A 12,984-nucleotide genomic window follows, 5' to 3' on the forward strand; every position below is an offset into this window, starting at 1 on the left:
ATTTGGAAAGTGTGACCGAAAAATGCATCGCCTACCGCCGTGTCTCCAGTGGGCTTTGTGTGGCTGAGGGGAGTGGCGTTCAGTGCAGCAGCAAATGGGATGCAGCAGTCTGATACAGATCCTTTTAAACAGTCTTAAATTGAAAAAGCTGGGAATAATTCTTTTATATGTAAGGAAGCATCAGGCTTAGGCTTCAGTCACAGGGGTCTAGAGACCCTGGTTATCTCTGGTTGCTAGGAAAAAATGTATTTCTGACTGGTTGACGAGTGGCTACTGGCAGTTGTAAATTGATCACAGAGAGGGATCAAAAAAACCTTTTGATTGCTTTGCTTGCTCGTAGGTTGTTGTGTTTGCCTGTGATTTGCATGGAAGACGCCAGCTTGTCTGCAAATGCTCACTGACTAACCATATAGCGATTGTAAAACTTAGCAAAATAAGAAGTGATTGCTGTCAAAGTAAAGGGTGTGCCATACTGGTGAAACTGACATGTTTTAAAACAGGGGTGGGCAACTCCAGGCCTCAAGGGCCAGTGTCCTGCAGGCTTTAGATATCACCCTGAGCCAACACACCTGAATCAATTAGTTCATTACCAGGTCTCTTGAGAACTTCAAGACATGTTGAGGAGGTAATTTAGCAATTTGAATCAGCTGTGTTGGATCAAGGATACGTCTAAAACCTGCAGGAAACTGGCCCTCGAGGCCTGGAGTTCCCTTGCCCATGTTTTAAAAGGTGCACCTTTGACTTTGATTGCAAACGGTCTGTTTCTGGTTTTCTGTCGCACTTTTTCAAGTTGCTGATTTCTGTGCATATTTGTGGGTGATTGTGGCAGTCTGCAGTCGTGAGGAGGTTTTTAGTACAACACTGCATAGCTCTTTGTGAGGAGTTTCACCTAGCAACAGAAAGCAGCAAATCAAAGAGTGGAAGTTAACCGGTGGTTACCAGGGGATCCCTGGCCTGACTTTAGCAACCGCAGTGACTGTTGGCAACCTTCAGCAGCTACTCACCAACTGCTCAGGGAATATTAATTTTTTCCTAGCAACTGGTGGTTGCTAGGCTCTATGTGACTGAAGTCTTAAGCACTGTTTTTTTAAACAAGTTTTATAAAATAAAATGTAGCAAACAAATACATCCAAGAACATGAGTTTATTGAATTTCTTATTAAGACAATGAATCACAGCAGGACTTGACTCTAAATGAGACCTTGCTACAGATATTATTTAGTAGCTGTGTAGGCTCAGAGTGAAGAACTCAGTATTGTTTGTCAGTGCACTTGTGTCTAAGACTTGAGCAGAACACTGAGCTTTACAGTAATTAGAGAAGCTGATTCAGGGAAACCAGAAAAGGATGGTGTGCTGAATTTTTATTTCATCAGGGGCTTCAAGTTCTGGGTAATTGAATAAAAAAAAAAACTAATTCACTGTTCTTGCAGTGACCCACACAGCTCTGCATCTGAATAGCAAATGGGAAAAAGTAATCAAAAAATAATTTTGAATATCTTAAGTTAACTTCAGTTTCTGAATGCAACTGTGTTTGTTTTTTGTTTTGTTTTTTTTTGTTTTTTTTTTACCCAGAAATGCATCCAAGGAAAAGTTTTGCTATGCATTTACATGTTCTCTTCTTGTCTTCATTATCTATGAGGGCCGTTACTCTGAAAACAGATATCGGGTTTTTTTCTTTACTACTGTGGGTTACCAGATCCCTTTGTAAAGGATTTAGCCTTATCCAGTCTGACCTCTTAGACTAAGACTGGAAAATGACCTTGGCACTAATAAGCACTCTCACTAATGGATCCATTTCCATTTCCATTTCCCCACCATTCCCCGAGTACAAGTGCAAGAGCTTGCTTTTTAATCCTTGGTGAAGTAAAGGTTTCAGGTTTCTTGACGGCTAAACTCATGGATTATGAGTCCAGCTGAGAGAGACAGGCTTTGATTTCTTCAGTGATCAGACAGCTGGAGTAGTAAATATTGAGAGGCCTGTGGTGAGGACATTAGGAAAACTGTTCTCTAATATTGTAATAAAGATTAGCTAAATGTAACAATAACCAGGATTTTCAACCCCAATTCCAGAGAAGTTGGGTAAAATATAAATAAAAACAGAATGTAATGTTTTGCAGATCTCATAACCCCATATTTTATTCACATTAGGACATTAAAATCTAGCTGCTCAACAGTCCTGGGTCTTCTTTGTGGTATTTTCTTTAAATTTTAAGATTCTCCAAATGTTTTCTGCTTTCAGTGAAAGATCTGGACTGCAGGCAGGCCATTTCAGCACCCGGGTTCTTCTATTATAAAGTCATGCTGTTGTAATAGATGCAGTATGTAGTTTAACATCTTCTCTCTAAAATATACAAGGCCTTCCCTGAAAGTGATGTTGTCTGGATGGGAGTGTATGTTGCTGTAAAACCTGTGTATACCTTAAAGCACTGATGGCACCTTTCCAGATGTTTAGGCTGCCAATTTCATAAACACCGATGCTCCTCATATCTCCAGAGATGCTTTTGAACTGAGCACTGTTAACTAGATGATCTCTGTCTTCTTTGGTCTGGAGGACATAGCATCCATGTTTTCCAAAAAAGAATTTGAGGTTTTGAATTGTCTGACCACAGAAAACGTTTCCACTTTGCCTGCTTTAAACGCAGAAGATAAATCATGTTCACACATAGCTTCTTCTTTGATTTTGCCTGCGTTTGTGAGTGGCACAGTGAACTGTGTTCACAGATGGTGGCTTCTGGAAGTCTTGCTCATCCCATGCAATGATTTCCATGACAGAATCATGCGTATTGTTAATGCAGTGCCACGTGAGGGCCCAAAGATCACAGACATCCAATATTTGATTTTCAAGCCTGCTTTGTGCACAGAGATTTCTCCAGATTCTCTCAGTCTGTTGTTTGTATTACGTACTGTAGATGATGAGATATTAAAATTCTTCTTCATATAGACATAGTATTTTATATCTCAGCCCACTTCTGCTGCTGAGAAAAGATGCTCTGTCATGTTACTGACCTGTTGCCAGTTAACCTAATTACTTGCAAAATTTCCTCCAGCTGTTTCTTTTTAGCGTCACCTACTTTTGTTACCCCATCCCTGTCTTCCTAGAGATGTGTTGCTATCATCAAATTCAAAATGAGCCAGTATTTTTCATGTCTCAGATTAAACAACTGATTTGTGTTCATTTCTCTATTGTAAATAAAATGTTGGTTTTTTTTTTGTCAAATGGGAGTTTTATGTGGCCCTGTCGCAGGGAAAAGCCGTGTAGTGTTGCTGGAAAAGGCACGTTGTTTTTTTTCCCTTGTATATTTTGGCAGGTGGTTTAGCTTTAGCTTTGTCCTCTGCTTCTTGGCATCTATTTAGTTGACTTGATTTTTGCCTTTGAGTGACTTTATCTCAGTATATGTTAGAATTATACTTGTATGAAACCAACAAACTTTAACTTGTATTTTCGTCCTCTCTTTAGGACCTTAGGAAAGGCAACCATGGCAGATGAAATGAGACGACCAGCTGAATGTTGCCACCCAGTGCGGTCATGTGACTGACCTGGCTCTTCTCTCCTGCTGATGTCCAGTAGTTGCCCTGTTCTCACCATGAGAGGATCTGTCAGGTGCTCGAGCTCAGTGCCCTCAGACTGGCGCTACCGTTGTGCTGCGTGAGCGCCCCCCCCTCCTCCGGCAGTTACTGCACGGAATGGCATCTTTGGACCTGCCATACCGCTGTCCTCGCTGCGGGGAGCACAAGCGCTTCCGAAGCCTGTCGTCGTTGCGTGCCCACCTGGAGTACAACCACACGTACGAGACCCTTTACGTCCTCTCCAAATCCAACAGTGTATGTGACGCTGCTGCTCTGCTGCCCCTAGTGGCTGAGGGAGCTCTGCTCGCACCCGCCAATAACAACGACCCCTTTGAGCCACTTCGGCCTTCAGCTTTAAAGGAGCGGCGCTTTCCTTGCCGTGAGCTTCCTTGTGCAGACGACCTGAGTTTGACCCCAGCCAACTCCAACACTGCAGCCCGGTATATTCCCAATGTGGAGTTTCCCCTGGGGGAGATTTTTATGAAAAAAGCCATGACATCCACAGATCCGGGTCCCCATGGAAACCCCAGCACAGCTGTAGCGGTGGCAGCTAATGTAGCAGCCAGTGCAGTCGAAGCAGCGTATGAGGAAGGCCTGGCCAGGCTGAAGGCGCGGGCGTTTGAACGGCTGGAGCTGGATGAGAGGCTGGAGAAGCTGTCTGAAGAGGTAAATACACTAAGCTAACAGAGTCAGAATAAACTTTATCAGGAAATTGTGTCCATAAACAGTCCTGTGCAACAACTCACCTCTCATTTCTCTATATTTTGCTTCCAAGGAGCCAGACTTTCTTGGAATTTTTTAAGTGGTCCTTGGACATTAGCTGTTTTTTCACTAATTTTCTAATAGTCTACTTCTTCACATTTCCTTCTTTCTTCATGATTCCTCTTACCTTGATGAGCTTGAGCATCCCCACAGCATTATACTCCCACCACCGTGCTTCACTGAGGGGACAGTGTTCTTCGGGTTGCACGCCTCTCCCTTCTTTCTCCAAACATAAGCAGCATCTCCCCGGCCAAAGAGCTTTAGTTTCTTTTCTTCTGACCAGAGGATGCACTTCCAATATGCATAAGTAGTATGTAATTAGTATATTTCTGTCTGGCTTGAAAGTGTCTCTTCTGCAGAAGTGAAGTTTTTCTTGGTCTGCAACCTCACAGTCCATTCCTGTGCAGGGTTCTAGTGATTGCCTTCTTTGAGACTATAATTCCTGACTTGGCTAAGTCATTCACTAGTGTTATGGAAGTTGATCTGGGGTCTTTAGACACTGTATTTTTTTTTTTAACCAGTCTTCAAACTCTTTCACTTTCTACCTCTGCAATGCTTGTTCTGTACTGTGTAACTCTTGATAATTCTCACTCCAATTATTGACATTTTGGTACACTGCGATAACTTTGTATATCCATCTCTTGCAACAAGTTTTTTTCTCCAGTGTAAACAGACTTCTTTTGTTTTTGGCATGCTTTTTCATGATTTCGTTCTCTGATCTGATTTTCTAAAGAAAACTAGTATGCTTAGAAATTCTTGGAAAAAAAAAAACACTTTAAATTTTACACAGGGGGGTAAAATTTTCTCCTCGACTGTAGGTGGAGCAGAAAATAGCGGCCCGTGTAGGCCGTCTTCAGGCAGAGCTGGAGAGGAAGAGCTCAGAGTTGGAGCGGGCCAAGCTGGAGAGTGAACGGCTGAGCCAGGAGAAACAAGACCTGGAGGACAAGGCCTCGGAGCTTTCTCGGCAGGTGGACGTCTCCGTGGAGATGCTAGCCAATCTCAAGCAGGACCTGGTGAACAAGGAGGCAGAGCTGAACCACAAACAGCAGTAAGTGAAATATACTGGTTCTCTGCTGTTTAACACATTCCAGTTTTATAACACATCTGAATGGGTTGGTGTATACAAAAGTGCAATTAAGTGCCCTTAAACATCCTGCTAAGGAAAAACAGCAGTCCATCCAAAAATTTGGAAAAAAAACATTTTAAAGAGTGTGGAAGTGCTAAAGCCAAAAACAGGTCACATAAGAATTTGTATATTAAAACAAATCTGCACACAATAGCACAGGTTTTACCTGCTTACATACTTATTTATTGATCTCCCTCATCGACTTCACTGCTGCATGGTCTGATCCAGGACAGAAGAGAGCTGCTGCCCTGCTGTAGTTATCTTTATTTCTGTTTTCTTAACCTGTTCTTTCTTGCTGTTGTGCTACATATTAAATAAATATTACACATCATAATTAAGGATTAGATATGTATTAAAATAATATTTAAGGCAAACACTCTTGGAGCTAACTAAATGTGCAAAGTATTTGAGAAATAATTATACACGCTACTTTTTCCCTCTGTAGCAGGTCTGACACACACACACACACAACATACTGGTACTGATGTCGCACGGACTCGCACACAAACTTTGACCTCTTTTGACTGCACCTATAACCAATAAATACGATGACAAATCTGTAAGATTAACGTCACTTCCATGCAAGTTGATATGAATGACTCTAGATGGATATGCCGAGCAGGTGTTTCTGACATCTGAATATTTGCTGGCCAAACGCTATCATAACCTTGCTTTCGCAGGGTAATAGCAGGTCAGAGACATCATGCTGTTCCTCAGGGTGCTCTGATGGCATGCAGGCATATGGCTGACAGCAAAAATCAAAAGAGGATATGTGGCTTGTGTGATCTAGCAGAATTATAAAAATATAATTGTTGGCCTTCATATGCTTCTAATTTGACATTAATGTCATACGAAATTGTGAAATAGATGATAGAAAAAAAGTAACCTGCAAAAAGGGGACTTATCAAGTAAGAAGTTAAAAGCACAGGTGCCTGAGCACTACCTGGGGCAGGGGTCGGCAACCTGCGGCTCCGGAGCCGCATGCGGCTCTTTAGTCCTTACAGTGCGGCTCCGCGTGGTTTGGGAAAATAAATTAGAAGTATTTAGCTGACGTGTATTTTTATTTTTTTTATTTTTATGTTAGTTCTTTTTTACCTTGTAGTTCTATAAATATAAAAATAAATTTATATTCTATTATTTTTTTCATCGCTCAAAATAAGAGTCAAACTCGCGGAAACCGATATACCCGCCGAAACGCCGTGCATTTATCAAGACTTTCAACCCCAGGTAGGCCAATTATGGATCTTTGGATCCAGCCATTCTCCACCGTGAACTATGTTAAAGACAAACACCGCTCACGCCTCACAGATGACAGCTTACAGTCCTGCGTAAAGGTGAAAGTGACTTGTACAGCCCCGATTTGCAGACGCTGTGCGCAGAGGTTCAGGAGCAGAAGTCCCATTGTAAACATATCACGGCAGACCCGACGATGTTTCCATGAACACGCTTTTCAGCATCTCTTTATTGACCACTTTTCACACACGGTTGCTGTACACATACAGCCGGCTGTAGCTTTTCAGCTCACAGCCCGACACATACCAACACAACAGCATAGAGAGCACAGACGTAAAGGCGGCGAGGCGTGATTGCAGGTGCCGCTCAGGTGCGTCGCCTCCCCTGCAGCGGCGCTGCAGACCACGCCACGCCACACACATTAACCAGGTAAAATACATATTTAGGCAGAATTTTGCAATTATCTATTTGTCATTTTTTAGCAGCATAGTGCTTTTTTTCCCAATTATTTTTTAAAAGTCAGGTCAAGGCTCCAAAAGCCCAAAGGCGATATAAGGGTGGCGGCTCACAACACTTTTTGTTTGCTACATGGATCATTTTAGTTCAGCTGGGTGTCTTTCCTTTTGCTATATTTCATTAAGAGTTCAAAATGTGTCAATTACATAAATAAAATGTAATTTTCTCTGTAGCACTTCAAGGATTTCATAAGCAACACACCTTAGTTGTTCACACACAGCATAAAGGTAAAAAACAATATATACAGTGTTATTGTCATTTTAGATGTCAAAAAGTATTTGCGGCTCCCACTGTTTTCTTTTGCGTGGAAACCGGGTCCAAATGGCTTTTTCGGTGTTAAAGGTTGCTGACCTCTGACCTGGGGTCTATGTGGGCACGTGCCTCATCTGTTCCTTGAAGCTCTGCATGAGGAACAAAAACAGTTGGTGTTGAAGTACCTGCAGCAGTCCTTGGAAAAACATTGTCCCGTGATTCCATGATTGCATTTTACTACCTGTCAGCAATTTCTGCAGTACTGTGCTGCAGCTGTCTTCCCTCCAGCTAAACGCATAAGGAAAGGTTGCTTTAATACGAAGTCTCCTTGTTTGTGTGCTGCATTTTGGATGAAGATCTTGTGTTTAGTTTAACCGCTCATCAGTGTCAGAGTATTAGTTTAATTTCTGAAATGGTCTGAGGCGCTCTGATTAGTGCTGAGTTGGAAAGTGACATTGGACTGCACACGGCAGCGCTTTATCATCCTCTTCCCTCCTTTCCTTCACCTCTCCCTCTGTGTTGATAATGTAATTTGCCATCATACCCCCCCCCCCCCCCCCCCCCACCACCAGATGTGTTCTGCATCTGTCCCACTGTTGTCGCGATTTACCAGTGTCCTCCAGGGCTGGTCAGCTGCTCATGTTGAATGGAGGGCTGGATGGGAGCAGCTGGATTGGCAGTAGAGATTACAGCATCCTGCCAGTCCCTCAATAAAGCTGCCATGCTGTTTCTTGAACTAGTTAAAGTGCGGCTGCTGTAAATAGACTAAGTTCTTGGATGCCAATCACAGCTTTATGAAGATAGATGAGGATGATTTGGAGCTCTTCCGCAGCATGGCTCAAAGCTTAATTTTCAGATTTTTAGAGCTTTTATTGAAATGAGTCCCAGGATGAATTATTGTGCACTCCAAAAATTTGTGCTGTTTTTAGTTTGACACACTAGAAGCTGTCAAACTAAAATCTTTTATAGGATGCATGCCATCTAGTTTCCTTTTTAATATTTGCAAATGTTAACAAAGGAGGATTGGATGCATTATAGCATTAGAAAGGGGAAAAAAGGCTCTGCAAACAGAATAAGTACATAAGAACATGTAGTTGAAATATTGCTTGGATTTTTTGATCTACAGTGTTAAACTGTAGTTTCTGTCCACTTGATTTAGATCCGTTTGTGGCACTAGTAACTACGAAAACAACCTCTTCACTTTAAGCAGTGAAAATAAAAATACAATTTTACTGACTGCTTTACTTTGAACACTGAAGTACCACTAATGGAACTAAAGCAGAACCATAAGCTCTATTGGGAAAAAAAAATTAAATGTTGGCTTTAATGAAAAAGTTTTCTTTTTTAAAAACAGGCAGAACATTTTTTTTCAGTGGTCACTAAAATTCAACCTTGCAAAAGTCACCGGATAGATCTCAGATTTTCAAACCTGTCCACCTGGTCAAGAAAGCCCGTCAGCGTCTCTTCTTCCTCAGAAGACTTAGAGACTTCCATCTGCCACTGAAGGTGCTCAAGAACTTCTACTCCTGCACCATCGAGAGCTTCCTGACGGCAAACATCTGCACCTGGTTTGGGAACAGCACCAAGCAGGACAGACGAGATCTGCAAAGAGTGGTGCGCTCAGCCGAACGCATCATTCAATCAGAGCTCCCTGACCTGCTGTCCATCTACACCAAGCGGTGCAAGTCCAAAGCTAGGAAGATTATGATGGACCTCTCCCATCCCAACAATGGACTCTTCTCACTGTTGAGGTCTGGGCAAATAAAAATTTGAATTGAATTTGAATTTGACCTCATGAACTGTTTGCCCTCCCTCATTGCTGCTTTCAGCTACATTTATTCACTTCAACTACTCATTATTCATTAATCTGTTGAATTCTTTTAAAAATAATTTCAAAGAAATCTTTGATCTTTAAAATGTCAGTACTGACAGTTTCCTTGTGTCCAAGATAATGCCTTCAGCATACTCAATTTGTCCGCTGAAGATATCCACCACACCGAAACCTGTTAAAATCGCCTTGTTTGGCTTTCATTTTGCAGTGCTCTAGTGGTAAATGCAAACATCGTAGGTTTTTGACTAGTTAGTCTTATTACCCAAACGGCTTTGTTTTCAGATGTGGCTGATCTTGAGCGTTCATCTGGTTTAATGTACAAAAAAACGCCCACAAGATGTCCTGTTCTTTTACTCACTTCTGCTCGTCTATTGTAAAGGTTACAGTAGCTGTGGTCACGTATCTCAAACCTGGCAACATCAGACAGGGAAGGTCATGCTGTGGGCTTAAAATCCTTGCCTGGGCTGTGTGAATACCACCTACTTATGTCAGCAGCTTAGCCTCTCCCTCTTTCTCACACTCACACACAATTCTTGTGCCTTTCTGCCTCTCAGAGGAGAAGCTGGCAGTGAAACAGTAAGCTCATTCAGAGTCTAAAATACAGAGCAGGTCTGAGGTGGAAAAAGAGCATCACAGTCTGTGAATGTTCAGCAGGGTGGACGTGAAAGCCGTAGTCAACAGATACAAAGCGACTTATTGGCTCATGTATGTCTCCCTAACAGCCTATTAGATGATTTTTAGTTTAATTCTAAAAGAATCCAGTGACTTTAAAGGCTCTGTGAAAGCCCTTTAAGGAGATGTGTGAGATCGTGCTTTTACATCAGCTGTGTCAAATGCTGAAAAATGCGAGTCACCTAACCGAAGGTTGCTAAGCGACCAGAAGAAACTCCTACGAGCCTTCTTTTGCTTCTAGCAGTGTCGTGCATAAAAATATGACCTTGATAATTCCTCCTGCACTTAATATCCCTGTAATTAGAAAAAAAGTGTGCAGAACGCCTCAGGTGCAGTTGTTCCTTTCAGCTTAGACTTTATTACTCAGCATGTGAAATAATTCATTCACAAACAATACGAGCGAAAAAAAAAACCCGCCGCATGCTAGCCTGTAGCGGTCAGAGCTGAATGAAGCGTGCCTGTTAAGTGGTTTAATAGCAGCTGGAATAAACGAGAGCAGCTGTAATCAGCAGAAACTGGAGCCCGAGGAGAAATGAAAAATGATGGGACGGTTATCTCCATCATTTCAGCTGTTACAGAATCACTCAAATGAGAAAACTGCTCCATTTTGTGTCTGTCTCAGAAATATCATTGGAGTTTTTCCAACTATCTGTGATTGCTTAATGATGTGGGTTTATTTCATTGCTATGATAATGATCTTGTTATGATTACAGTAGATGGGTTTTAAAGAGGTATTTGGAGCAAACGTTTCTGTAATATTTAATAATGGACTGTAATACATGGTGATCATGCACAGCCAAGTATGTGATGGCCTGCCTCTCGAACACTGTATGCTTCAGTCGCAGCATTTTGCCGAGAGCTTAAGGGGCTGAATGCAGTATTAATTAGACCTGTGCAATATTACAGTCCAGTGCTCAACTTAGGTTAAAAGTGAACCTGAAGTGCTTTTCCTTGTTGTCTCTCATATATCCAGGTAAGTCCGTAAGTGCTTGGACAGTGCCACAGGTTTTGTAATTATGCATGTGTACACCTCCACAGTGGATCACACAAACAGTAGCTGTAGGCAGCTGCAGCGAAAGCCTTTCAGAGCATCTCAAAGGAGAAAAAGCAGCATTACAATGAGGAGTGATCCTTTGGAGAAAGTAAACATGATTTATTGAAATGCAGAGTGTGACTAATAAGCTTAGCAGGATTATTTAGCAGAGTTGACTCCAATGAAGATAAGAAGTAGGACAGGACCTCAGCAATGTCCTGTGGTAAATAATACCCCCACCCCAGTTTCTAGACACTTTTTTGTCATTGGTTCACAGAAAGCAGTCAACAAAAAGACTGGACCAGAGTGATGATGACTGAATTGAATTTGACACCGTGGGAAAATAAAAGTGATGTAAAGAACAGACCAGCAGCTGAAACACCCAAGAATGCAGGCAGACGAGTGAATCCAGATCTTACTTATTGAACTTCATCTTTAAGCTTCAGTTGCTGATGTCCATGGGTCCTAGACTTGAATCAGCCATAGTCTGCACATATTTTTATCCAAATTTGTTAAAAACTGTCCAGAAATGTTAGTTTGCCCAATTACATTTGAGACTCACTCAGTCTAAAAGTCTGTTGTTGATTGATTAAAAAACCACTTTGGGGATTTTACAGCGGCAGAATTACAAAAAACTGTATTATTGCCCAAATTCTTACTGACCAAGTGACTTCCTCAGTCTCTGAAGAAGTCACTTGGATGAGTGGCGATATGTTTCTCCCACTGGAAACGCTACATCCAGATGAACAGAGTCAACTTTTTTGCGTGGACTTTGATGTTTGCAGATGACGTTTCTTTCTATGGTGAGATTAGTGATCAGGTGGAAGAGAGCCTGGAGAGGTAGAGGTATGCACTGGAGAGACAAATGAAAGTCAGTAGAAGCAAAAATAATAGATGTGTGTCAGTGAGAGGGAAACAGGTGTGATAGTTAAGATGCAAGGAGTAGATATATTGAAGCGGGATGAGATTAAATGTCTGGGTTCAGCCATCCAAAGCAACAGATGAAGAAGAAGAGTGTGCATGCAGGGTCGAGCGGTTGGAGACAAATGTCAGACGTGATTTGTGACAAAAGGCTGACAGCAGGAATGAAAAAGAAAGTTTTCAAGATGGTAGTGAGACCTGGTATTTATATTCCTATGTATGTATGGTTTGAAAATGGTGGCACTGACAAAGAAGTTGAGAGGAGGTTGACCTGAAGGTCCTGAGGTTTTCACTGGGAGTGACCAGAAATGGACAAGACAAGTAATGACTTTAACAAAGGAACAGCTCAGGTTACACCGTTTGGAGACAAAGTTACAGAATCAAGGCTGAGATGGTTTGGACAGGTGCAGATGAGGGATAGTGGATATACTGAACAAAGAATTTTGAAGATGTAGAGGCAGAAGAAGGAAACAGGACTCGCTTTGTCATGTTATGTGAAGGAATCAGAACAAGAAATGAAGTATGTTTTGTTTTTGCATTTTGAGTCGTAATGAACCTCCTAACACTCGAACTCTTCCACGGCATGCATTTTTAATTTCTCTTTGATATGTGGCCATATTGGGGCCCGATGAATGTAAAAACAAAGAATTACCAGATTTTTTGTTTCTAAGAAAAATGTGAGCCACATATAAGGATATTCATTTAAAATTTCGATAGAACAGTGGCAATATAATGTCCTCGTAAGTGGATATCAGGTCCTAGGAGGTTAAGGCAGAAGTAAATCTTCTCCTGACCTCATATAATCCCATGTAGGCTAGACCATTCATCCATTAATCTGAAACACTATAGTGTTGAGAATGTGTCAGAAAAGTACTACTATTATGGTAAATTTGTGCCTGGACAGTAGTGTTTATGTTATTAGGCTGTGTTGTAGATAGACTATCTGCGTTTCGTCACTTCTTAACTGGTTTGTACCGACCCAATGTATCATTCATCCATAATCATACTTATCTTACATACTGTACAAACAGCGGGGGGAGGCAATGATGCATTTTTAATGTCTGTGTAGGTG

At 41.7% G+C, this 12,984-nt stretch overlaps 1 protein-coding gene across 2 annotated transcripts in view; it reads left to right on the forward strand.

Moving 5' to 3' along the window:
• fbxo41 (F-box protein 41) overlaps positions 1 to 12,984 on the forward strand; it is a 73,486-nt gene that overhangs the window by 10,571 nt on the left and 49,931 nt on the right. For both annotated transcript variants that reach the window (XR_014920865.1, XM_085459169.1), the window contains exons 2-3: positions 3,457 to 4,232; positions 5,147 to 5,376. Coding sequence is in view for 1 of the 2 variants with exons in the window: in XM_085459169.1 (XP_085315295.1) it covers positions 3,684 to 4,232; positions 5,147 to 5,376 (779 nt within the window). In the remaining variant the exon portion in view is untranslated. The remainder of the gene's footprint in view (positions 1 to 3,456; positions 4,233 to 5,146; positions 5,377 to 12,984) is intronic.

The sequence above is a fragment of the Copadichromis virginalis genome, linkage group LG6, assembly GCF_057382275.1.
Source record: "Copadichromis virginalis isolate Kocher_CV1m ecotype Utaka linkage group LG6, C_Virginalis_male_GT1.1, whole genome shotgun sequence".
In the NCBI taxonomy this organism is placed as follows: Eukaryota; Metazoa; Chordata; class Actinopteri; order Cichliformes; family Cichlidae; genus Copadichromis; species Copadichromis virginalis.